We start from the raw sequence: 25,361 nt of genomic DNA on the forward strand, positions 1-25,361 counted from the left end.
TCTCAGTCCCCACACCTCCCCTCTGCCCTTGTGTTCCCCTGGGATTCTCCAGCCTGCAAATTACTGTCCTCCCAGTAACTCCCAGCCCGTGGGCCCTCCTGTGGTTGAGGGGATTAAGGGACAGAAGACACCAGTGGGCACAGGGGAGAGGGGTTTGAAGGCCTGGGAACTAGCTGATGAGCGCTGTGGGCAGGAGGGAGGCGCTGGATGCCTTGCACCAAGCTCAGAAACTCCAGGCAACGCTGCATGAATTGCTGGTCGGCGCCCAGAGGCTGCGGGCTCAGATGGACATGAGCCCCACTCCTCGCAGCCCTGTGGAAGCCCGGCGTATGTTAGAAGAACACCAGGAGCTCAAGGTGAGCAGGCGGCTGGTCTAAGCCTTTCCCAGACCCTCACCTCCACCCTTTCCTCTCCTCCCCTTGTTCTTGGGCCTCCTGGGTGTCCCGCCCTGCCTGTCTCCTCCAGCCTCCCACTCCTCAGCTGCTTCCCCACCTCTCCTCCTGCCTGCTGGGCTGCTTCCAGTCCCCGGTGATCTGAGCCCAGTCCCGTTCCAGGCCGAGCTGGACTCCTGGACAGACAGCAGCAGCCTGGCCCGAAGCACTGGGCAGCGACTGCTCACAGCGGGGCACCCCTCCACGCCCGACATTCGCCAGGCCCTGGCTGGCCTAGAACAGGAGCTGAGCAGCCTGGAAGGGACCTGGCAGGAGTACCAGCTACAGCTGCAGCAGGCCCTGGAGCTACAGGCAGGCACAGTCCCATCCCCAGCCTGCATCTTGGTCCCACCCAACACGGCCTGCGCTGACCCCACAGCCTCTGGTCAAGGCTAAGGCTGGAGGGGCTGCTGGGCCAGGGACTTCCCCACCACTCAGCGCTCTTGCCTTCCAGGACCCTGGTTCCCCAACCTGTGCCACCGGGTCACTCCACCTGCAGTGGCTGGACCCTCTGCCGACTGCCTCTTGCCTTTTCCTTTGTTCCCAGCTGTTTCTGAGCTCCGTGGAGAAGATAGAACATTGGCTTAGCAGCAAGGAAGACTCCCTAGCCAGTGAGGGTCTGTGGGTAGGTGTCCAGCCGGAATGGGCGGGAGGGGATCTTACAAGAGCAGCGTTCGGGGTCAAACCAGCCAGTGCTGCCTGAGCTCCCCAGGCCAGCGATCCTCCTCTTCTGGGGCATCTCCCCACTTGGGGCCACATCCGTCACTGGGCAGTTACTTACTTGTCATCTGGAGCAATTCCCACGCAGCTGTGGGCAGGCCCCACCGCCAACACCCAGGAGCTTCGAGAGTGCCTGTGGCCCTGACCCATTCTTACTGCCTCACCCCTGCCCTCCTCACTTCCCAAATGCCTAGAGGTTCGCTTTTCCCGCCACTGCCCCAACCCTGTAGCAGACAAGTGTAGCTCATAGGACACCTCAGAGGATAACTGGAGACTAACAGTCCTCGGGGGAGTGCAGAGGAGGGAGCGCTCACCTTATGTGAAAAAACTCTGCCTGCCTCAGAGATTCTGGCCCTTGATCCCTATCCCAATGCTCCCCTGGCTGGGAATCACTGTCCTAAAGCTGGAACGGCCTTGAGGGACGTATTTGGGTGGAGCAGCTGCTCTGTGGATGTTCTAGGTGGGAAGGCAGGTAGCCTGGGATGGGAGGGGGCAGCCCCGTGGACAGTATTGGGTTCCCCACCCCCACCAGGACCCCTTGGCCCCCATGGAGCCCCTTCTGTGGAAGCAGAAGATGCTGGAGCGGGACCTGGAGGTGCAGGCAGGAAAGATCAGCGCTCTGGAGGCCTCGGCCCGCAGCCTGCACCAGGGTGGACACCCCGAGGCCCCGAGTGCCCTGGGCAGGTGCCAGGCCATGCTCCTGAGGTACTGGTGGCTCTGGGGTGAGGGATGCTGTGGGCAGGCTGGCACAGGCATCTGACATCCCGGTTCTTCCCTTCCTGCCCTTCCACTGCTTGGCCCAGGCTCACCAGTCTTTTCCAAGGACTGAGGTCAGATGCCAGGGGTCCCCACCACCCCTGGCCCTGCAATGTGTCTGCCTGTTATGGACATCAAACACCATGTGGAAAATCCCACTTCCTTCTTCATTCAGTTGAGATCAAAGGGAGTTTAAAGAGAGGCTTATGCTAGGAGACCAAGAGGAAACCATCTCATGAAACGGAAGGGCAGGGTACAGAGGTCAAGCATCAGCCTTCCAGGGCCACAGTCCTGAGTCCCTATGCTGCCCACTAATGGCAGGACTCGGGCAAGTTCCTCCTCACGGCAGCTGAGCCTCACATCCAGGGCTCTAAGGGCTGTGATGAGGATGAAAGCATGGTGCTGGCCCCACAGGCAGGCTAGCAGAAGTCTTAGCTCATCTAACGCCGGTTCAGACACAGATGCATGTGACCCGCACGGCCCATGAAACCCCAGCTCTGCGGTTTTTTTCCCTGTGAAAGCTCGTCGGGTTTGGCTGCTTCATGCGGCTCCTCAGACTTTTAGATCAAGGGAGATAGGGTCAAAAGCCAGATCCCAGACTGGTGAGGGCTTTTGTCCTTCCCAGAGAGCCGACCAGCACCCACAAATGCCGTGGCTCCTTGTGCTGGTGTCCTGGCAGTGGTCAGAGCCAGCCCCTCTCCATTCTTGCAGGTGGATCACACCTGGGTACCTGTGGAGTTGTTTGAATTAACAGAATGCAAACATTGCTGGCCTCTGTCACCACCCACTCCCCCAGTCACCTTAGGTGGTTCCTGGCAGGCCCAGCTGCCCCCAGCCCAGTGCCACCGTGACTTCTAGCCCCTGGCTTCTGCCCTCCTACAGGAGCACGTTTCTGTTCAGTCCAGCCGCTCCGCACCCGCTCCTCCCCACACACTCACGCCAGCGTGGGCAGGAGTGCGTGGACCTGAGGAGGTGGGGTGGGGGGGGAGTGATGTTAGAACTTCTATTTACTTTATAGATCTCAGTTTTTATTTTTGTGCATGTGGCATTATACTTGATATTGGTACAGAGGTACATATGTAATATAGAAATCAAGTTATTAAATATTATATAAATATTAGATATTACATATTATATATAGGGAGGTCCTGCTTTAAAAATTCTTGCTAATAGCAATGCCTGATCAAAAAAGTGGTTTAGACAGTATATTAGCCTATTCAGACAGCTGTACCAAAATACCACAGACTGGGTGGGGTGGAATAAACCAGCAATCCCCCAACCTTTTTGGCACCAGGGACCGGTTTTGTGGAAGACAGTTTTTCCCAGGGCGTGGGAGGTGGTTTCCGGATGACACTGTTCCCCCTCAGATCACTGGGCATTAGATTCTTATAAGGAGCCTGCAACCTAGATCCCTCGTGTGCGCAGTTCAAAACCGGGTTCCAGCTCCTGTGAGAATCTGTTGCCAATTGATCGACGGGAGGCAGAGCTCAGGCACTCACGCTCCGCAGCTCACTTCTGTGCAGCCGGTTCCTAACAGGCTGCGGACTGGTGCCGGTCTGTGGCCCAGAGGCTGGGACCCCTGGAATAAACACTCTTCTGACAATCCTGGAGGCTGCAGGTCCACGGTCCAGGTGTCAGCAGTCGGTTTCCTCTGGAGGTCTCCCGGTTCTGGCAGAGGCCCCTTTGCCCTGTGCCTTCCCCCCATGCTTGTGTCTGCCCCAGTTTCCTCCTCTCGTAAGGTCACATAAGGTCACAGTGGATTAGGACCCACCCATATGACCTCATTTTCACTTAATTGCCTCTTTTAAAGACACTGTCTCCAAAACCAGTTCTGGGGAGGGGTACAGGCCAGGTGTAATAGCTGTAATCCCAGCACTTTGGGAGAACGAGGTGGGTGGATCATTTGAGGTCAGGAGTTCAAGACCAACCTGGCCAACATGAGGAAAGCCCGCCTCTACTAAAAATACAAAATTTAGCCGGGTGTGGAGGCATGAGCCTGTAGTCCCAGCTACTCGGGAGGCTGAGGCAGGATAATTGCTTGAACCCAGGAGGTGGAGATTGCAGTGAGCCAAGATTGTGCCGCTGCACTCCAGCCTGGGTGACAGAGCGAGACTCTGTCTCAAAAAAAAACTTGGGGGTACAACATCCGACCCATAACAGACACATATACAGAGGTGGAGTGCAATGGAAACTCCAGACTCTGAATATATTCATACCTGAGAAAGCCTAGGCTGAACAGGCACCCCACCCGGCCCCGGGGGTGGCCCCAGGCCCATGAGCCTCTCCTCCTGGCAGGAAGGAGGCGCTCTTCAGGCAAGCCGGGACCCGCCGCCATCGCCTGGAGGAGCTCCGGCAGCTGCAGGCCTTCCTGCAGGACTCCCAGGAGGTTCGCCTCGCTTGGAGAGGGAGGCGATCACGGTGGGGAAGGAGTCGACCCAGGGAAAGGCCACACTTCCTCTGGGGCATCCCAGAGATCGGGGGAAGGCGAGAGCCCTGGACAGCAGGCCTGTCCTCCCCATGTGCCCAGGTGGCCGCGTGGCTGAGGGAGAAGAACGTGGTGGCCCTGGAGGAGGGTTTGCTGGACACAGCCATGCTGCCAGCGCAGTTACGGAAGCAACAGAATTTGCAGGCGGAGCTGGACGCGAGCAGGCACCAACAGCAGGAGCTGCAGCGGGTGAGGCCGTGCGGGCAGGAAGAGCACAGGACGGTGCCCCAGAGCTGGTGCTGAACCACAGCAGCGGTGGCCAGTGTTATCCAGTACTTTCTGTGTGCAGGCACCTGGCTAAGCGGTTGTGTAGGTGGAAGTGTAGTGAGAAGCAGTTGCTTCCCCGGGGTGGGGGCACCCTCTCCAAAAATGACACCTTTTCAGTAATTTTAAAGATAACATTTTGATGTGAACAGGATGTAGCCAGCAGTCCTGTGAGTGAAGGAGTCAAAACATAGTCAGTTTTTTGGAGACAGGTCTTGCTCTATCACCCAGGCTGGAGTGCAGTGGCAAGATCTTGGCTCACTGCAACCTCCACCTCTCAGGCTAAGTGATCTTCCCAGCTCAGCCTCCCAAGTAGCTGGGATCACAGGCCCGTGCCACCACATCCGGCCACTTCTTTGTATTTTTGGTAGAGAAGGGGTTTCGCCATGTTGCCCAGGCTGGTGTCAAACTCTTGTGCTCAGGTGATCCACTTACCTCAGCCTCCCAGAGTGCCGGGATTACAGGAATGAGCCACTGTGCCCAGCATGGCACTTCTTTAAACATTCTCTTTTCCACCTGCAAAGGCAGATCCTGACCCCAGGCTGGCTCCCTCTGATATAAATCACCCTGCTAAGTATTTTACATGACTTATTTAAACAAAATAACCATGATTTTCTCTATGATACGGATGAGGAAAATGAGGCTTAGGTAAAGAAAGTTGCTCAAGATCATGCAGCTGGCCTGCAGGGACTCTGCAGCTGTGGTGCTGGTGGTCAGAGTCAACACAAGTGCCCTGGTACCAGCAGTCCTCAGTCCACAAGGGGTATTTCATGTTGTGGCTGCAGGAGGGACAGAGGCTGCTGCAGGGGGGCCACCCAGCCTCGGAGGCCATCCAGGAGCAACTGCAGGAGCTGGGAGCACTCTGGGGTGAGCTGCAAGACAACTTCCAGAAGAAGGTGGCCAAGCTCCAGAACGCCTGCGAGGTGAGGTTGTGTGGGCCGTGGGGTGGCTGGCCGGGCTCCGGGCCTCTCCCCTCCTGCCAACCTTGCTTTCTACCCTAGGCCCTGCGTCTGCGGCGGAGCATGGAGGAACTGGAAAACTGGCTGGAGCCCATCGAGGTTGAGCTGAGAGCCCCCACTGGGGGCCAGGCCCTGCCTGGGGTGGGCGAGCTCCTAGGCACACAGAGGGAGCTGGAGGCAGCAGTGGACAAGAAGGCCAGGCAGGCTGAGGCACTGCTGGGCCAGGCCCAGGCCTTCGTGAGGGAAGGCCACTGCCTTGCCCAAGATGTGGAAGAGCAGGCCCAGCGGCTGCTTCAGAGGTAGATCCACCTGTGCCCTCAGCTTCTCTTCCCTGCCTTCCTAGAGGGACCGCCACCCCTGCCCTCTAACTGATGTCTTCTCACTTTCTCCCACTGCCCATGGGGAGGGCCACAACTGGGTGATCTGTGTCACCAGGTATCCCTAATACTGACACCCGTGGTCTCTGCCTCCCTGGGTCCCACCCTCCACCACTGCAGGTTCAAGAGCCTGAGGGAGCCCCTGCAGGAGCGCAGGACGGCCCTGGAGGCCCGGAGCCTCCTCTTGCAGTTCTTCAGGGACGCCGATGAGGAAATGGCCTGGGTGCAGGAGAAGCTGCCTCTGGCCACTGCCCAGGACTATGGCCAGAGCCTGAGTGTGGTGCGGCACCTGCAGGAGCAGCACCAGGTATGGGCCCACCTGGGGAGGGGAGGGCCGGCCCTCACATGTGAGCGGGGCTCCTCAGCCAAGGAAATGGCACTTTCTGTGGCCCAGCCAGGAACTCTGCCTGTGGGGGCTTTTGGAGTGCTCCGGATTCTTTGGGGGTCATGGGGACAGGGGACTCCTTGGAGACAAGTTAGTGGGGTCCTGTGAAGCTTCAAGCACAACTGTGGGAGTCCCCCAAGGGTCAGCAACCTCCCCATCCTCCCCCACAGAACCTGGAGAGTGAGATGAACAGCCATGAGGCTCTGACCCGGGTGGTGCTGGGCACTGGGCACAAGCTGGTGCAGGCAGGGCACTTTGCCGCCCACGAGGTGGCCGCCCGGGTGCAGCAGCTGGAGAAGGCCATGGCCCACCTGCGGGCAGAGGCGGCACGGAGGCGGCTTCTGCTGCAGCAGGCTCAGGAGGCCCAGCAGTTTCTGACTGAGGTGAGGGGAGTGATGGGCAGGGCACAGCGGGCGGGCCTGGACCCCAGGGCGAGTGCAGCCGGGAGGTAACTCCAGGGCTCCGGGCCTGGGCACCTTTCATCTCCTCCACTCAGTGGTCTCCTGCCCCCAAAGGCTTCCTTCCACATGTGTCCCAGAACACAGCTGCTGGCTGGATTGGCTTTTGTCTTTTTTCCCTCTAGACCAGTGGTTCTCAACCAGGGCTTTACATGAGAATCACCTGGAACCTTCCCTGGATGATTATACCTCAATTACTTCAGAATGGTGAATACAATTGGAAAGGAAGAAAAACTGAAGTAAATGAAGTAAATAGGCTAATAAATGAAAGGGAGAAACACTGCAAGGAATATTTGCTAAAACTTGGTTTTATTTTATCAAGTGACAGAAACAAAATCTATGCCTATGAACCAAGAATAAAGCATCTATTTTGCATGGAAAAAAATCACCTGGACCCTTTACAAAGCACTGCCTCCCTGGCTGTTTCGGACCAGATGAGGCTGCTTAGGAGTGGGGCCAGGCCGAGGGAGCGCGACAGCTCCCAGGTGATTCCCATGTGCAGCCAGGCTGAGAATCGTGGCTGTAAATCCTGAGCCCTGGAGGGTGCCCCGGGAAAACAAATCTCCACTCTGTCACCCCAGCTTCTGGAGGCGGGATCCTGGCTGGCCGAGCGGGGCCACGTCCTGGACAGCGAGGACATGGGCCACAGTGCTGAGGCCACACAGGCCCTTCTGCGGCGGCTGGAGGCCACCAAGAGAGACCTGGAAGCATTCAGCCCACGCCTCGAGCGGCTGCAGCAGACGGCAGCACTCCTGGAGAGCAGGAAGAACCCAGACAGGTGCGGGGGGAGCCACGCATCTGGGAGGGAGCAGAGAGAAGCCCCTACAGAGGTGGCAGGAGACTGCTCCAGCCTGGAGAGGAAGGGCTGCAGTCCAGGCTGTCGCTGTCTTCCTGCAGCCCCAGGGTGCTAGCCCAGCTGCAGGCAGTTCGGGAGGCCCACGCAGAGCTGCTGCGGAGGGTGGAGGCCAGGGGGCATGGCCTGCAGGAGCAGCTGCAGCTACACCAGCTGGATCGAGAGACCCTGCTCCTCGACGCCTGGCTGACCACCAAGGCAGCCACTGCTGAGTCCCAGGACTACGGGCAGGACCTGGAGGGCGTCAAGGTGAGTCACTCCTGAGCAAACCTCGCGGGCAGCAGGCAGAGGCCGAGGAAGGCCTGCCTTGGGATGAAAGGGTTGCTGGGTAGTCAGCAGAGAGGAGCTTGGAGAGGGTGTCCTAGGGAGGATCCTGATGGTTCCAGAATCAGGGCTGAGGGACTGCAGAGCCATCAGTCTGCTGAGCTCTTCATGAACTTTGAGAGCTCATGATACCATCTCGAGTGACCCTGCCGGGCCTCACACCTTTGCAGGTGCTGGAAGAGAAGTTTGATGCTTTCAGAAAGGAAGTTCAGAGCCTGGGCCAGGCCAAGGTGCATGCCCTGAGGAAGCTGGCCGGCACCCTGGAGCGGGGCGCACCCAGGCGCTATCCCCACATCCAAGCCCAGAGGAGCCGCATTGAGGCCGCTTGGGAGAGGCTGGACCAAGCAATAAAAGTCCGCACAGAGGTGGGTAACCACAGGCTGGGCCGAGCTAGGGGGTCTCAGAGTCTTCAAAAAATCCCTCTAAGCCCTCCCTAGCACAGGCTTTGGTTCCCACAAGACACACACCCTGCTGGCCGCGAGTGAATGCGCCTTCTCCCTTACCCGCTCAGGTTTCTCCCAGGACATTCCATCTCTGTAGGTCCTGGGCTGGGGCTGCCTCCTGAGCTGACCTGTCTCCCAGCCGCATGCGAGGCACTACAGGTGGTACTGCCAGGGTCAGCTGGATCCCCGAGAACCAGCCTGCTCTCTCACATGGACCCAACTCCTCGTGTCTGCCTTTCCCTGAGATGCACATGAGGCCCTCTCCTCTGCCCGCCCTCCCCACCCGCTGGCCTGCCACAAGACGCACATCGTCACGTTCACTGAGGGTCGCAGCATGGAGGATGGTTTCTGAACCTGGGGACACATCAAGCCCCATGGTCCTCCTTGCTCAAAAGGAGGTGGCCCAGGAGGCCATGTCTCCAGGGAGAAAGGAGTCCTGGGAGCAGAGAACAGCCCTGAGCAGGTCCTTTCTCCTCTCCCAGAACTTGGCTGCAGCCCATGAGGTCCACAGCTTTGAGCAGGCAGCAGCCGAGCTCTGGGGAAGGATGCAGGAGAAAACGGCCCTGATGAAGGGAGAGGACGGAGGCCACAGCCTGTCGTCTGTGCGGACCCTGCAGCAACAGCACAGGCGCCTGGAGGTGAGGCCCACACCCTGCAGCCTGCCTGTCTGTCCCTGCCCAAAGGTGGTGGCTGAGGGGGACCTATCTCAGCCCTCCCCCAAGGTGCTCCCACCCCAGCCTGCTTCAGCCTCCTCTCCAGAAACCCAGATCCTTCCCTGAGGGGCCCTGGGACTTGGCCCAGGTTATGCAGCAGAGTGGAGGTGGCTCCTCAGAGAGGCCTGGTGCTCCTGAATGGAGAGCAGGCGTCGGCTCAGTGTGGGGACTGAGGCCTGATCTCATGCTCTGGTTGCAGAGAGAGCTGGCAGCTATGGAGAAGGAGGTGGCACGGGTACAGACGGAGGCCTGCCGACTGGGCCAGCTACATCCTGCGGCTCCAGGGGGCCTGGCCAAGGTGCAGGAGGCCTGGGCCACTCTGCAGGCAAAGGCCCAGGAGCGAGGCCAGTGGCTGGCGCAGGCTGCACAGGGCCATGCCTTCCTCGGGCGCTGCCAGGAATTGCTGTAGGTGTCCTACCTTGGCTGCTGGCTCAGCTCTGCCCTGTGGGGTGGGGGTATCCTGGCTCTTCAGGGAGCTGGACCCTCCCTCCCCTGCCCATGCCCTCCCCCGCTCCCCAGCCAGCCCTGACAACAGCTCCCTTCCCTGACCTACAGAGCATGGGCACGGGAGAGGCAGGAGCTGGCATCCTCTGAGGAGCTGACTGAGGACGTGGTGGGGGCTGAGCAGCTCCTTGGGCAGCATGAAGAGCTGGGGCAGGAAATCAGGGAGTGTCGCCTTCAAGCCCAGGACCTGCGGCAGGAAGGACAGCAGCTGGTGGACAACAGCCACTTCATGTCCCCGGAGGTGTGAACACAGAGGGTGGGCCTGGGGTTGGGCTGGGGATGCAGCCTGATTGCCAAAGGCCTCAGGGCCCCTCACAGGCATGGAAACCAGCAGGCCAGGAAGGCTGGGCGCAGGCAGGGAGAGAGGCTGGGAAGGGGCAGGTGCGGGTCTCACAGCCTTCCCTCTGCACGTCCATTAACACTGGGCTCTCCAGCCCTGCCCTGCCTTGCCCGGGGTGGGAGCCCTACCCAAGCTGTCACCCCTAGCAGCCCCTCCCCGCCAGGTGACAGGGTGTCTGCAGGAGCTGGAAGGGCAGCTGCAGGAGCTGGAGGAGGCCTGGGCCCTGCGCCGGCAACGCTGTGCCGAGAGCTGGGGTCTGCAGAAGCTTCGGCAGAGGCTGGAGCAGGCTGAGGCCTGGCTGGCCTGCCGGGAAGGCCTCCTGCTGAAGCCCGACTATGGGGTGAGTAGGGGTCCTGCCCCTTCGCTGGCTACCAGGCTCTGGCCCCCGAGCTGGGCCTCACCTGAACGTGCTTCTTCCCAGCACTCAGTGTCAGATGTGGAGTTGCTGCTACACAGACACCAGGACTTAGAAAAGCTGCTGGCAGCCCAGGAAGAGAAGTTTGCCCAAATGCAGAAGACAGAGGTGAAGAGTGCCTCAGCTAGGGGCTGAGGGCTGGTGGGGGAACAGTCCCTCTCAGCCTGCAAGTCAGGGTCTCCAGGGCACTGAGCCCTCACCCTACCTCACCCACTCCTTTCCCTGGCCAGCTGCGGTGGTGGGAGAGGCACCATGGTGGACTGGGTGCGAGCCTCCAGAGCCAAAGCTGAAAGCTAGTGAGGGGGAGGCAGGCCCCCTCTGACCGGGAGGGATGGCGGAGGGGGAGGTAGACGGGAGCCCGAGGCGTGGCTGGTCTACCTGACCTGGCTCACCTTGCCCATCTTGCCACACTCCCCAAGATGGAACAGGAGCTCCTGCTGCAGCCACAGGAGCTGAAACCTGGGAGAGCCGGCAGCTCGCTGACGTCCTTTCAGTGGAGGCCCTCTGGACACCGGGGGCCAGGAGCGCAGCTGGCTGAGACGAGGGGCCCCCAGGCAGGTGTCCCCCTGGGGCTGCAGGCACCCCCAACGTTGGTCTCCCTGGAGTATGCAGTGGGGCTGGGGCTGTGGGGGTGAGGGCCCACATCCTGGAGCCAGTGCTGGGAGCCCTGGGCCCAGGAGCTGAAGGTCATTAGGAATAAGGAGGGCTCTCTACAGCCATGCCACCCTGAACATGCCCGATCTCATCTGATCTTGGAAGCTAAGCAGGGTCGGGCCTGGTTAGTACTTGGGTGGGAGGAATAAAGAGAGTGGGGGCAGTGGGTGCCTCACCCACCTTCCTGAGGGTGCTGGTCCTGACATTTCCGGGCCCCATCTTGCATTTTCAGGATTCAAAGGGTGCCCCCACCATGGAGGGGTCTTTGGAGTTCAAGCAGCACCTGCTGCCTGGCCGGAGGCAGGTAAGTACCTGGAGATTCCTTCTCCAGGCAGCCCCCACTTGCAGTAAAACTTGAGGGGCTGGGAAGAGCCATCTGGGCCTGGCACCCTTGCCCTGTGACCTTGGGCAGATGCCACCCCCCACCATGCTATCCAGGCAGTTTTCTCCTTGGGGCCCTTCCCAGCATCCGCCCCCACCCAGGAGGTGCTGGGATTCCTCCTCCCGGCCTGCTCTACCCCTTCTGCTTCGTTTCCCCTGTCAGAGCCCCTCTGTGGCTTCCCTTTCCCCATAGGGACTTTGGTCCAATCCATTGCTTTTCCTGGGAGGCTCCACACACACGGCGAGGCACGGGCAGGCCCTAGCTCCAACTTCCCTTCTGCACATGGCTCATGTGGCCTTCCCGCCTCCCCTCCACAGCCCAGCTCGAGCTCCTGGGACAGCTGCCATGGGACCTTGCAGGGCAACTCCCTGAGCCTGTTCCTGGATGAGAGGATGGCAGAGGAGGTACCAGGCGGGGTGGGGGAGATGCAGACATCAGGGTGCTGGGAGACAAGGCAGAGGGGCCCCAGGACGGAGGGACCACACAGGGAAAAGCTGAGATGGCCGCAGTAACCCCTGCCTCTCATCTCTCCTCAGAAAGTAGCTTGCCTGGCCCTCCTTGACCTCACGGGAGCCCAGTGTGAGAGGCTGCAGGGCCGCCACGGCAGGAAACACACATTCTCCTTAAGGTGAGGGGAGAGACATGGACTCCGGCATGGCCCCCAGCAGCCACCTGGCTCAGTGGGGGCTGGAAGCATGCGGGACCCCCAAGGGACAGTGGAGAGTTTGACCTGTCTCTGTGGGTGCCAGGCTGACCAGTGGGGAAGAGATCCTGTTTGCAGCACCGTCCGAAGAGCAGGCTGAGAGCTGGTGGCGAGCCCTGGGCAGCACGGCAGGTGGGCTTCAGGGGAAGGATGCGGGGAGGGCGGCTGACTCCCTGGGCCCCTAGTGTTTTATGCATCCTCAGGTTTCACAGTTAGCATCTCTAACCCCTGAGAGGTAAGTTGGACTTACTGTTTTTTCTCAAAGAATTTAGGTTCCAGAGAGGTTAAGCAACTTACCCAACATCACACAGCTAATTAGCAGCAGAGATGGGGCCAGTTTGGACCCCCAAGCTGTGTCCTGGTCCTGTTCTGCCCCTTTTGGAGTTGGCCATTCTGAGACTGCCCCAAGCCCTTCCTGCCAAGATCCTCATGGACTGTTCCTCCAGGGGCTTTCCAGGCTCTGTTCTGTCTGACCTGGGGGCTTCTTTAACCTTCTAGTCCTCAGACAACTTTGAATGTCACCACCCTTGAGGTGTTTTGCAGACAGGAAGCAAGCCAGGTTCCACTTGGAGGAATATATAGACAACCCCTTGGACCACTTTCTTCCATGGTCAGCGTGCTCTGCCGAGGCTCCATGTGGACACAGTGTGTTCAGGGAATGTGTCTGGGATCCTAGCTCTGTCTCTGGTTCCCCTGGACTCTCCTCTCGAGTCTGTCTTTCCAGAAGCCCAAAGGGATCTTGAGTTGTTCGGCATTCCAGAATCCCCCACCTCCTAAGAAAGGCTCAGCCTTTCTTAACTCACCTGTGAGGAGTTTTCTAAGAGGCAGGACGCATGGGGGAAAAACCTGCCCACGAGTGCTCAGCGCACCCCGCACCCCCATGTGGGAAGGGCCTGGCATGGCTAGGCTGCCCAAGGCTGTGCTGAGCCTCCAGAAGCTGGAGGAAGGAGCAGCCAGACTTGGCGCCTGCAGATGGTCTGGGCCGGGCTAACAGGGGTTATTCCCTTGTTCTGCAGCCCAGAGTCTGAGCCCGGAACTGAAAGCCAAACCTGTCAGCTCTCCGAATGAGTGCGCGACCAAGGATGCCCGGCCTGGACATCTACTCAGGTGGGACACACCTGGGCGGGGGGAGCAGGGCGGGGAGCCCTGGGCTTCAGTGGCTGGCAGGTGCTGCCCTCTGAAGCCTGATATTCTGGGCCTCAGACTGTCTCTGTTGGGCTGTGCGGAAATACTACTGAACACTCAGCTGCCCCTGCCCACTCTCAGCTGAGAGGAATCCAGGCCACAAGGCCCAGATTTCCACAGACTCAACAGCACTCCCCTCCCAGGGCTCACTCCATGCCCTCCACAGTGTGGGCTCCCTGTGCCCCTCCTGCTTGGCTGCTTGGAGGAGGGGCAGCCAGGTTTCCCTCTGCCTGGTGCTGAGAGCCTGCCTGGGTTTGTTTCCCGGGGGCCCAGGCCCTCCTCACTTTCCTCCCTCCTCTCTGCTCTCCAAGGCACAGCACATTGGCAGGACGGCCAGACCCTGCCCCACCCTTGTTCCAACCCATTCTCTAGCTGGTCCTCCCCTGCTTTCCCCAATCCCCACTCCCCGGCAATGGAGAGGGCCACTATGTCCTGGACTGCAGGCGAGGGAGGAGGAGATGCAAAAGTGATGTATAGGGCAGGTGGCTCTTACCTGGCTCCTCGGTCCCTCCTTGTAGATCCCAGCATCATTTCGATGCTCAACCCCCTCACCCACATCTCCTTCCCCTCCAAACCAGAGGGCTTCAGGCTCTCAGGGGGAAGGGGACACCTGGGGTTAGGTGAAAATGGAGGAGGCACTGGAGACAGGCACATCCTCCGTGCATGGGCCCCATGGCAGGATGAGCCTAGACATGCACATGCATATACAGCTGTGTGCCTGGAGGGCTCATACCACAAGCGGTGCCAGCCACAGCTGTGGTCTCCAGTGTAACCATCTGCTCCCAGTCCTGCAGGGCCCAATATATGATTTAGATGATGTGTTGCTGATGAGACAGGCCTTGTCCTGGACACGGTGGCTCCTGAGGCTACCAGGACAGCCATTTCTTCTGCTGTCTCTAGCCCAGGGCTGGGGTCGCTAGACCAGCTGACAGACGTAGAGTTGGGTTATGAGAGTCGAGGCAATTCCCACCCCCTTACCCACAGCTGCTGCAGTGCCTGTCAGCTCTGGAATCCACTCCCACGCTTACTCTAGGAGGCTGGCTGGTCCAGGGGAGGACAGGGCGCCAGTGTTTGGAGAAGATTCTGGGGTGGCCATACCCTACTAAATTCACTCTGTTTTCCCAACAGGTCTGATCCCTGAGGTGAACCCCAGGGCAACACCAAACTTCAGGGCCACAAGCGAGGACGCGTCTAGGGGACCAGAATGAGACCCAGCCACAGGCAAAAGGGCTCTTTCCCGTGGCTGCTTCAACCCAGTTCCCCAGGCCCAGCTTCTGGAATAGACAGTTCCTTGTTATGAGATGGCTCCCACCATGTGGCAGGAAACAGCCATTGCCTGGCCTCCCCCTGCACTCCTGTCTGGGTGAAGAGAAGACGTTTTCCAGCAGAGCAGGTGGGCAAGGCCAGGGCTACCCCAGGCCCACGTGGCCGCCTCCTTGCTTGGAGGGGTGACTGAGCACAGGTGGATGTGGACGTGTGCAGAGAATCTACTCTTCGGAGGAAGCCCACGCCGACGAGCAAGCTCTGTACCAGCCCTTGCCACGTACAGCCAAAAGCCTAGAATGACATGGCCCTTCTCCGCAGTAATAACAGCTGGTCTCAGATAGCGCCTCACATGTGTATGAGTCTGTAATGTATCAATTGTTCCATCTCACCTTGTCCAACTACTCAAGGTAGCGCAGAAGGGAAAACAGACATGGGCCATGGGGTTTTGGGTGATACACAAATGGGCTCGGCCTCCTTACCCCCCTGCAAACTGCTGAGGCCCCAGGGAGCTCCCAGCCCTCAGCATGGACCCTGGGACAGGGTCACCTGAGCCCCAGAGGCTCTGAAGCACTGGGTGGTGACAGTTCCCACCTGCAACTCAGCAGCCAGGGAATGAATGAGAGTCAGGGTGGCAGGGCCAGGCAGGGGCCCCGGCCATCACTGGGGCCTGCACTGCCGCCTCCGCTGCACTGCCTGGCGCAGGGCCTCCAGCAGCTGCTCCCGGTTGTTGCAGACATTGTAATGTGTCAGGCGCAGCAGCTTGTCCACATCCTCCTGGCTATAGGTCACCTTCGTGTAGTGGTAGGGAGAGTCCACTGAAGACAGGTTCACCTCCCCAGCCGCCGCCTCCTCAGGTGTCCGCTGGACCCCTGTGGAGAGAGTGGAGCCTGGCATGGGGGAACACGTGGGGAAGGTGGGTTTGGGGATGCACAGGGGACGGAGGAAGTGTGGGGGACTAGGGCAGCAGGAGGGGGAGGTGAACAGCGGCTCACCAGGGGCCGAGTACTCCTGGAAGGAGTCGTTGACAAGAGGGAAGTGCAGCACCGCAGGGGCTCCGGGGCAGGTGGGGTCAGAGAAGGTGTGGCACTCCCCAGGCTGGAGCTGCTCTTCAGGGCTGGGTGAGATGGGCGGGAACGGGATCCCCTGCTCCTGGCAGAACCGGCCCAGGAGCTGCAGCTGCTGCAGGGCAGGCAGAAGGGGCTTCAGAGGGACAGGGCCCCTGGTGTCCTCAACACTGGGGCTGACGATGTGAGATGCACCAAGATTCACGGACCTGGGGCTCAAATGCCAAGTCAGGGGCTCCAGTGGGGCCTACGAAGCCAGCCTTTGGGAAAAAAACGCCACACCTGACAGGCCTTGGTGGCAGCTCCTCTGGGGCTCGACGGAGCCGGGCTGCTCCCAGCACTCCAGTTCTGACACTGGGAGGCAGAGCAGACTCGGCAGGGGGGCCCGGAGGCCCAGGACCACACCTCGCAGGTCAGTAAGAGGACCCAGATACAAGATAAAACCTCGACAGCTTCCCAACTTCCGGAAGAGAATGAGCTCCTCTAGTGGCAAAGTAACAGATTCCAGTGTCCCAGTCACATGCAGTCACTGTCACAGCTCCTAAAGGAAGCTGGACCAGACACTGGACTCCAAAGCCCCTCTCTTCAGGGGGCAGGGGCCACCCACCACCTCCCATGCCTGCCCACCCTCCCCAACCTGGAAGGCTCCGTGGAGGTTGTAGTCCAATGACAGGATGAGGTCCACGTCCCGAGTGGGCTGCAGGAGGGGCAGGCAGCTGGTGTTGATGAGGTAGCCAACATCCAGCAGGCACAGGTGGGGCTCCGAGGGTGTCAGCTGGTTGGGGAGCCCATCCAGAGTGGTAGCTGGAAGGTTGGGGAGAGCAGCAATTGTCACGGATACCAAGGGTACCAGATTCCTGCTGCAAGGAGAGACTCTGGCCTCTGGCCCCTGCTCTCCTGCTGAACTAACACCCCCGCAGCCCTGCAGGTGGGCCCTGGGTCCCCAAGACAAGGAGAAAAAGACCCCTGCTCCAAGCAGTCCAGGGAATCGAGCTCAAAGCAGGAGAACGAGAGTGGACCGGGAGGGGTGTCTGGAGCTGGGGACTCAAGGCTCAGGTGGCCACAGGAGGACTGTTGAGAGGAGCAGGTACCTTTCCAGGTGGAGAAGTGAGGATGCTGAAAGTAGTCTTTGTGGAAATGGAGGCCACGCAGGAAATTGTGTGTGGCCTGGGCCAGTGGGCGCCGTGTCAGAAGATCGGTGAAAAACTCAGCTATCCTGCTGGCTGTTGAGGGTGGTTCTTCTATCTTCAGAAGGGGGACCTGTTCCTTGTCTACACAGGCAAGGTGGGGGTGTGGGGGGAGAATGGGGACTCCTGCATCTTTATCCCCACCTTGGTGGTGACCCTGGAGGGGGAAGAGGTGAGACTCCCCACCCCCTGGTACAGCCCCAGCTGGCTGCCTCTTGGCACCCTTATGAAGGTGCTGGAGCACCTACCCAGGTTGGCCTGGTTCCTGACCCAGCGGTCCCAGAACTGGCTGGGCTCTGAGGCCCAGTATAAGCTGTCCTGGAGGTTGGCTGCATACAGGTTGCTCCAGATACCTGAAAGAGCGGCCGTGAGGGAAGAGGGCCCCTGACTCCTGTCCCAACCCTACCCTTCCCCATGGCCAGTCCTGACCCAGGAAGCTCTTCTGACCGAGGGCCACCCTCTCTCTCAGGGCCCATTTTCCCTGTCGGCCCAGCTTCCCAAGCCTGCCCAGCACCCCTCACCTTCTAAGAAGCAGATGCGGGACTCAGGGAGCCTCTTCGTCAGCTGCCCCATGAAGAACTCAGAGCCAAAGAGCTCAGAGGGGATGAAGGCCCCATACTTGGGAAAGCCGACCTCGTAGGGAGAGAACTCGCACCACTCTGTGAGAAAGCCACCCCTCAGCCTCATGGTGCAGAGCCCTTAGGCACCTGCACCCCCACCCAGGGCTTTGCTTTAGGGCAGCCGAGGACCAGGAGGCCCAGGCCTTGTGGCCTGGGCTTTGTGCATGGGACCTAAGGCCCCTGCCTCCTTCCCAAAGGCCCAAGGGACCCTGGTAGGGTGTCAGTCTCCAGAAAGCACAGGAGAGTGCTCTACCTGGCCCAGGAGAGGTGGGTGTGACATCTGCCGTCTGCACACAGGCCCCGTCTCCCCTTACTCCACCAACCGCGAGGGCACAGGTCTCATCTCAGCTCTGGGGCCACTCACCCCCAAATTCAAAAGTGGACAGGCTCCGCCCCTTGGTGTTGAGGGCACAGTAGATGGGCAGAGGGTTCTGGCCATGACTCAGGGCCTCCCGCTGATCTGAGAGCTTGTGGTCATGGGGCTGGGGAAAGACGAGTGGAACCTGAACCCACAGCTGCCTGGGTGCCCAGGCCCTTTCCCACCCTGCTGTCCAGCGCCCTGCCCCAGCTCCAGCCCTGGCTCTGCCTCCGGCCGCAGCCCCCGCACCTCATCGTGCAGCAGCGCCTCGTTGATGAGGGCCCACAGGCTGGTGAAGCAGCTTGGGTAGCCCAGGCGGGCACGCTCGGCCAGCTCCTGCCGGTACCGCTGCAGCTGGCTGGGGGCCAGCACACCGAGCTTGCTCTTGGTCACCTGGGTCTTTAGCAACTCAGTGGGCCCTGCCAGGTCCTTCTGAGACCACTCTGGGTCCTCATAGAGGTTGGCCAAGGCCCTGGGAAAAGCCAAAGCCAGAGGGCTGTCACTGAAGGACCCCATCTAGACCTCACGTGCCCTGGGTTTTCTAGGACAACAGCCTGGCAGGGACCTCCCCAGGGTCTCCTGGAGCACATTTCTCCCTGGCACGTTCATTCTCCCAGCCCTTCTAGTTTGCTCAGAGGCCTAGGAGAACCCTGGCACCAGCACCCCCTGCCCCACAGGGTCCAGCATCAGCCTGTCCCCAGCTCACCAGGTGGAGCCCGAGGCCCCGGTAATGTAGGAGACGCAATCCAAGAGGCCCAGCTCCTTCAGGCCGGCCAGCTGCCCGTACAGGGAAGTCATTGCCCGGATCCCACCACCAGTGGCCATAATAGCTACCACTGGGATCTGGAAAAGAAGACAGCCAGGCCTGCAGAGGCCCTAGGGATGGGGAAGGCCAAGCCACGGGAAGAGGGGAAGAGGAGGTAGCAGGTCAAGTGGCCACCCAGCCCACAGCTAAGGCCTGATCACAGGTCTTGGGACCAGTTCTGAGTCAGCCCTGGGGGCCAGAAACAGCCTTAGTAAGCGCCCAGCTCCTCCAGTCCTAAGGGCTCCAGGAAAAAATGGCCCAGGCAAGTTCTGAGCCTCATCTCCTCGCCCTCAGCCCCCGAGTCTGATGCTCACTTTCTGGAAGACCCAGGGCCCACCTTAAAATTTTCCCAAATTGCCATCACTCCCCCAGGAGATGGCCCAGGCTAATATGAACCTCCTGAGGCAACCCAGGACCAACAGGCCTCATGCCAGCTATCTGTCTCACTCCTCAGACAGACTAGGCTGAGAACCAGGAAACAGAGTAGGAAAGCCAGCCCTACGAGGCAGCTCCCGTGTGGGCTCCAGGCACCTCAAGCAACACTGCCTGGGCCGAGTCCCTCCTAACGCCAGGCGAGAGGAAGCAGGGTGGGGACAGGCAGCTGCGAACTCTGGTCTAGATCAGGGACAAGCAGCTCCAGTGTTCAGCACTGAACAAGCAAGCCCGGGGACACCCCATCCAGCCCAGCCCCCAAACCTCGTCCTCCTGCAGGTCTCTGTCCAGCTGCAGGGCCTGCCGCAAGGCTGCGGCCACCACCTGCTTCCTCCTGCTCAGGAAGGCCTGTTCCTCTGCACAGGGCCTGAAGCCCAGTCGCACGGCCAGCTCCCTCGGTCTGGCAGGGGAGGGAAGAGAACATGAGACAGCTCTCAGCCCTCCCCAGAGAATCGAAAGCTGGGCCTGCCTCACCTGCACTGCCCACTGCCCACCCTCCTCTCCCCAACCCTCACTGCCACTCCTGTGTCACGAGACTGAAGTTTGACACCTAGGGAGGGTGTGTCCATGTGGACATGCTTGGGAATGCAGCAAAGCAGACTGGCAGGACACAGAATTCTGTGGCCATAAGAGGCTGCTTGGGGTCCCGGGTGCAGATAGGCCCCCAGGAAGGACCTACACCATGGATCCCCCCACCCAAGTCTCGTGCTCTGTCCCTCACCCATGGAGTTCAAAAATGACTACAAAGAGGGTGGATGCCGGGTGCAGTGGCTCACGCCTGTACTCCCAGCACTTTGGGAGGCTGAGGCAGGCATATAACTTGAGGCCAGGAGTTCAAGACCAGCCTGGCCAACATGGGGAAACCCTGTCTCCACTAAAAATATAAAAATTAACCAGGTGTGGTGGTGGGCACCTGTAATCCCAGCTACTCGGGAGGCTGAGGCAGGAGAATCGCCTGAACCCCAGAGGCAGAGGTTGCAGTGAGCCAATATCACACTGTTGCCCTCCAGCCTGGACAACAGAGAGACTCTGTCTCCAAAAAAAAAAAAAAAAGACAGGGGGAGGGACAGAAAAGGGCCAATGATTCTGTCTCCGAGAGGTGAGAAGCCGCTCTCCCAAGGCGGTGGGCGACAACTCTACGAAGATCATTTAAGATCTGGCCATAACAGCTTCCACCCAAAAGGGCGCAATTTCCCCTCTTCTCTCCCTTGGTTTTCCTGCCCTCTCTGTGCCCCAAACCATGTTACCATTTTCCATCCTCACCTCCCTGCGTTTTCCAGCCAAACATTTATCAAGTGCTCCCCGGGTGCCTGGCACTGGGCTGGCCACTCACTCATCCCTCCGACCATAGGTGCTAAGGCTCCTCCCAGTTACTTCGTGCCCCCTGCTGAGCGCCAGCCTGAGTGCCTTCAGAGAGCATGAGGATGAGGGGTGGCTGTTTCTCCCCCTCACTCCTCCAGGCCTGCTCCAGCCCTGCGCCCCGGTTACTTTTCCAGGACCTTGCCCAGTCTCCAGCTAGGCCTCTCACCCTGCTTCTTTTTTCAGCTCCACTCTCATCAGGGGGTCCTGAAAACCATGAAGGCCCCCGTCACAAAGGTCGGCCACCTCCACCCAGCTCTGCTCCTCTTACCCTGATCCCAGGCGTACCACCCCCACACTGTCTCCACAGGGGCCAGGCCTGAAGCAGGGATGCTCAGAGGATACTCCCCAAAAAGCCTGGCCCCCGGCACCTGCTCAGGGTGTGGCCCACGGAGAGAAGCGGGAAGCAGGCCCGTCCCTCTGTGGCCTGGGGCCCAGCCCAGTCCAGGCACCTTGCTTCCTCCCCTGGGAGGCCAGTACCTGGGACGTGGGGAAGACAAGCCTCACCACTTGGTCAGAGGGCAGGGCACTCAGTGGCACCTTTAGTTGCTCCTTGGGGGCATCCTGTAGGGGACAAAAGACGGAGACCTAAGAATCTTTATGCTTCCGCTCCTCACACGGACCTCACCAAACTCCCACCGGCAGCCATAGAGGTATGGGAGGGACGAGCAGGGGAGGCCAGCATGGGCCCACACATGCTGCCAGCGTGCCCACACTGCCAAGTGGGGCAGAGGTCAGGCTGGGAGGAGGTGCTGAGCCAGGGTACTGGGAGGAGGTGTGGAGGGAGGGAGGAAGTTCTGGGGGCCCCACCTCCAGGGGGCGAGGCACACTACCTGCAGGTGAATACTCAGCTCCTGCTCCCAGCAGGCTGGGCAGTGGAAGCGGAAGGTGCCAGTGCCCACAGGGGCCTCCTGCGGACCCTCACAGGACCCAGGAACCACAAGCTGAACTCTGCGCTCTGAGGCTGGAAACAGGAGCCAGAGCAGAGAGGTTGAGGGCGCTATCTCTGCCCACAGAATCCATCTTGCTGGGAGGCCTGGAGAACACCTCCCTCTCCCCACTGAAATAGTCTGGTCAGGCTGGGGGTACAAGATGGAGCCCCCACCACGGTCCCCCTGAGAAGGCCTAAGGGGAAAGCTCAGGCCCCAGGGAGCCCCACAGAGAATTGTCCAATGCTTAAAGAGGGAAGACGGGCTGAGAGCCGGGGGCTGTCCCAGTGAGTTGGGGACTCACGCTTCTGGTCTCCTGTCTCCTCCAGTTGGACGTGCAAGCAGGAGAGCTCCCGGGCCTGAGTTATGAAGAGAGCCCCTCAGACACTAACCCCACCCCCATTCAGGGACCTCACCCTCCCAGCACCCTGGCTCCTGCTGGTCTGCACTTCATTACCTGGACCCTTGAGATTGTATTCCCTTAACAAACTGAAATTCCAGGGTCCCCAGACAGAGGCAGCAGTGGGCCTGTGCCTCAAGCTGCTGGCACGAGGGAGTCCCGGGGACCCCAGACCACCTCCCAGAGCACTGGTCACACTCACCACCAGAACGCCATTGCCGACGAGCTGCTCGCCACGGTCAGCCCTGGAAAGAGATCCCAAAGCCCCCTTAGTAGGAGTCCAAGTTCTCACCCCACAGAGACCTGGGCATCCCCCAGGCACTAGTGCTGTCCTTCCCACGAGGCACTCCCACCCAAACGGCCCCAGGCCCCTGACTCACAGACTCTGCAGGCGAAATTCAACTTCCAGGCACCCCTCACCCTGGGAAGAGAGCCAGAAGCGAGTTAGAAAGGGTCAGGAGTGTGCATGTGGCAGTGAGTATGAGACATGCATGTGTGTGCATGTGCATGTGGAATTTCAACCCAGACACCAGCTGGGGCTGCCGTGGAAACACCGCCTTGCCTGAGGACTCAGTGAGAAGCTCTTGTGCCGGAACTCCCCAGCCCGCAGAGTCCCCGCATCAAACAGCACTGACAACACAGGGTCATCTCCGGTCACCAGGTCCTGGTCAAAGACTTTCAGTTCCACGACATTCTGGAGGGAAAAAGTGACAGGGCTGCAGGAGGGAGGGGACGGGAAGGTGAGCAGGGCAGCGGCAGCGGCTGGTGGGGATGTGGGTAGAGCTAGCGCTGATGCCTGGCCCACCTTGAGCTGCCTGTGGATCCTAAAGTGAAAGCTCTGGTTCCAGACAGGGCTACTGCTGTTCTTGACTGTGCGTGTCTGGAGCCTGTGGCTGCAGGCTGTGGGCAGCCAGAGAGTCACGTAGCAGTCAGAGGGGGTCACTGTGGGAAGGAACAAGTGCCCAGCGGTGGCCAAGAGCCCTTCCCAGCCACCCAGACCCACTTCCTTCCATCACCTGGAGCCCCATGTGGGGTAAGACTAAGGGGAGGGGAAGTGGGGGACAGAGGCAGAGCCCCAGCTGCCACCTTCCATTCAGAAGCTCCTCTCAGCCCCCTCCTCTAGGCCCTGCCCACCAGCCCACCCGCCTCCACCAAATCCAGCCACAGCACCCTCCTCCTCAACACCCTCCTCCTCCCTCAGCCCAGCAGAGGCGCCAGGGCGGTGCGCACTCACCTAGGTCCTTAGAGGGTAGGCGATGGGCCTTCAGGACACGAACTGTGAGCAGGCAGGTCCTGGACACCTCTGCCTGCAGAGGCGGGAGAGGGGAGACCTGCTACAGGCTGATGAAGCCAAGGGTGACAGGGGCTGCAAAGGAGGCTGGAGCAGTGCCTTAAGGCTTAATCCTGAACCCCAGGCCTGTCCTCCATCCCATCAGAATCCTGAATCAACAAGAGGAGACATGACATCTCCATGATGATGCCTGCCAGCACTCACACAACGCTCTGCGCCGGCTCTGGGCCAAGGGCTTTGCATACATTAACTCATTTGTCGCACAACCACCGTATGCGCAGATACTATTTATGATGACCCACTCCACGAGGAAACTGAGGCACAGAGAAGCAGTCATTTGCCTGAGGTCCGGAATTGGGACTGGAGCCCGGGCAGGCTGGCTCCAGATTTATGCCTCACACGGACCTGCTTCCACCTCCTTGGGGTAGTATCCTTTAGGCTCTCCACCCCACATCCCCAGCCCACACCCCGGCTAAGGAGCTTTCAGGCTGGTCTTGGGTGGCAGGGGACATAAGCTATCGAGGGAGGGGAAGTGGCAAGTCAGGGCCTTGGGCCCCGGCTGAGCTGCTCTCGCACTCTCCCTCTACCCCTGGTCAGAAGTGCATCCTGAAAATGGGCTCTCTCCTGGGCAGGGGAGGTGGCTCCTAGCTCAGACCCCTCACAGGCTGTCGCGTCTGCCAGGTCAGGCTGAAGATGGTCTCCCAGTAGCTCCCTCCAAACCCATCCCCCGGTTCCGGGAATGCAGCCTGGCAGGCGCACCGGGACCAGCGAAGCCAGTGCCAACTGCTTCCTCTCGGCCTTCTGCCTGCCTCCACAAGGGCCCTAACAGGTCAAGTCCAGGGAGCAACCAGGTCCAGGGCAGTGCTGGAGAGCCTCATCCACCAGGGTCAGCCCAGGACCCCCACACTCCAGGCAACTGAGTCAGAGGAGCACAGAGCAGCCACTTCCTTCCAGGGCCTCAGGACGGCAGCTGGGAACCTGTGAGTCTCCAGGGCCCATATCCATGGTGCCAGGGAGCTGTGCCAGGAGCCCGTTCCCAGGGCAGAAAAAACTCAGGCTGGATCCCTCATCCCCAGGCCTCCCTTCTCCCCTGGCTTCTGCCCACTGCCCTGGTCTTGTGGTCAATAAACTCCCCTCCCCACCTGGAGAAGACCACCGCTCCCATAAGAAACATGCTAACCAGGCCCCACACATCCCATAAGAAACATACTAACCAGGCCCCCACCGCTCCCATAAAACATACTAACCAGGCCCCCACCGCTCCCATAAGAAACATACTAACCAGGCCCCCACCGCTCCCATAAACATACTAACCAGGCCCCCACCGCTCCCATAAGAAACATACTAACCAGGCCCCCGCTCCCATAAGGGAAACATACTAACCAGGCCCCGCTCCCATAAGAAACATACTAACCAGGCCCCCACCGCTCCCATAAGAAACATACTAACCAGGCCCCAGGTAGAGAGCAGGGGTCAGAGTGGGGACCCAGCACCCTGCCAGGCCTTACCAGAGCCATGAGACCGAGTCCTTAGGAGCAGGAATGATGAAGCAGTGGCCACAGGATCAAGGACTGTGGGCTTTCTGACCCAGAGCCAGGGATGTAATGTCCCAGTTGGTCCCAAGTCCCTCCCACCTGCTGCCTCTGCTCCACACCCACTCCTGGACCAGCCACCTGTCCAGGAAACGAGGCACCCTAAGCCTGTACTAGCGCTCCTGACACCTCTGTGGCACTCGCCAGCCATTACCACCTGGGCCTGCCCCGCCCAGCCCTGAACTCCCAGCTCTGCAATCCCAGTCCGGAGAGCCTGCTGCCAGGGGCTGAGCAGAAGGAAAGCAGGGGTGAGTCCCAGAACAGCAGCCAAGGGAACAGTGGAGTGCCCCGTCACAGGCCTTTCACAACTCTGGCACCTGTTGGACAGGAATGCCCGGTCTTGACTGCAGGGCTCCATCAATCTGAGATGAGCACCCGGGCCCCCTCACGACAGGCAGGGGAGTGGCTGTCACATAAAACAGCCCTTCAAAGCCAGGTGCTGAGTGGCCAGGGATGAGGCCTGTGGGTTGGCACTCAGGGGCAGGGGGTTCTTCTGTCTCTAGGGCGTGGTTTGTAGGGGGTCAGAGTGTGGAGACCAACTCCTTCCTCAGAGGGACAGCCCCAGAACAGGCAGGGGCTTCTGTCCCTTCCTGCCTGTGCCTATTATGGGAAAAACAGGGGTTATCCCCAGGGCACCAGGTCCCACCTGCTGCCCCTGAACTGGGGGAGGACAGTAACCATAGCAAAGTTAGGAATAGCTCTCAAGG

General features: G+C 60.0%; 2 protein-coding genes across 2 annotated transcripts in view; one reads left to right on the plus strand and one right to left on the minus strand.

Annotated features, from left to right (window-relative positions):
* Window positions 1-14,965, plus strand: part of SPTBN5 (spectrin beta, non-erythrocytic 5) — a 45,850-nt gene extending 30,885 nt beyond the window's left edge. Inside the window, exons 43-67 of the mRNA XM_021940460.2 lie at window positions 194-356; window positions 555-743; window positions 979-1,056; window positions 1,684-1,856; window positions 4,203-4,293; window positions 4,435-4,581; window positions 5,442-5,579; window positions 5,658-5,914; window positions 6,113-6,299; window positions 6,548-6,760; window positions 7,417-7,613; window positions 7,733-7,937; window positions 8,183-8,377; window positions 8,938-9,093; window positions 9,368-9,573; window positions 9,724-9,913; window positions 10,176-10,352; window positions 10,434-10,535; window positions 10,847-10,981; window positions 11,314-11,385; window positions 11,781-11,867; window positions 12,000-12,091; window positions 12,213-12,298; window positions 13,183-13,273; window positions 14,480-14,965. Coding sequence (XP_021796152.2) covers window positions 194-356; window positions 555-743; window positions 979-1,056; window positions 1,684-1,856; window positions 4,203-4,293; window positions 4,435-4,581; window positions 5,442-5,579; window positions 5,658-5,914; window positions 6,113-6,299; window positions 6,548-6,760; window positions 7,417-7,613; window positions 7,733-7,937; window positions 8,183-8,377; window positions 8,938-9,093; window positions 9,368-9,573; window positions 9,724-9,913; window positions 10,176-10,352; window positions 10,434-10,535; window positions 10,847-10,981; window positions 11,314-11,385; window positions 11,781-11,867; window positions 12,000-12,091; window positions 12,213-12,298; window positions 13,183-13,273; window positions 14,480-14,492 — 3,640 coding nt within the window. The 3' untranslated portion in view covers window positions 14,493-14,965. The remainder of the gene's footprint in view (window positions 1-193; window positions 357-554; window positions 744-978; window positions 1,057-1,683; window positions 1,857-4,202; window positions 4,294-4,434; window positions 4,582-5,441; window positions 5,580-5,657; window positions 5,915-6,112; window positions 6,300-6,547; window positions 6,761-7,416; window positions 7,614-7,732; window positions 7,938-8,182; window positions 8,378-8,937; window positions 9,094-9,367; window positions 9,574-9,723; window positions 9,914-10,175; window positions 10,353-10,433; window positions 10,536-10,846; window positions 10,982-11,313; window positions 11,386-11,780; window positions 11,868-11,999; window positions 12,092-12,212; window positions 12,299-13,182; window positions 13,274-14,479) is intronic.
* LOC101000142 (cytosolic phospholipase A2 beta) lies at window positions 14,963-24,579 on the minus strand. Its single transcript, XM_017960340.2, has 22 exons — window positions 24,571-24,579; window positions 23,822-23,884; window positions 23,006-23,078; window positions 22,577-22,713; window positions 22,334-22,465; window positions 22,152-22,192; window positions 21,974-22,016; window positions 21,676-21,730; window positions 21,276-21,406; window positions 20,923-21,006; window positions 20,612-20,649; window positions 19,348-19,483; window positions 18,553-18,689; window positions 18,096-18,318; window positions 17,853-17,970; window positions 17,390-17,527; window positions 17,117-17,221; window positions 16,773-16,952; window positions 16,319-16,485; window positions 15,891-15,941; window positions 15,610-15,796; window positions 14,963-15,486 (listed from the first exon to the last, which is right to left on the minus strand). Exons 1-22 carry the CDS (start codon window positions 24,577-24,579, stop codon window positions 15,275-15,277), a joined length of 2,460 nt encoding a protein of 819 aa, XP_017815829.2. The 3' UTR covers window positions 14,963-15,274.
* Between the last annotated feature and the right edge of the window lie 782 nt (window positions 24,580-25,361).

The sequence above is a fragment of the Papio anubis genome, chromosome 7, assembly GCF_008728515.1.
Source record: "Papio anubis isolate 15944 chromosome 7, Panubis1.0, whole genome shotgun sequence".
Taxonomy (NCBI): Eukaryota; Metazoa; Chordata; class Mammalia; order Primates; family Cercopithecidae; genus Papio; species Papio anubis.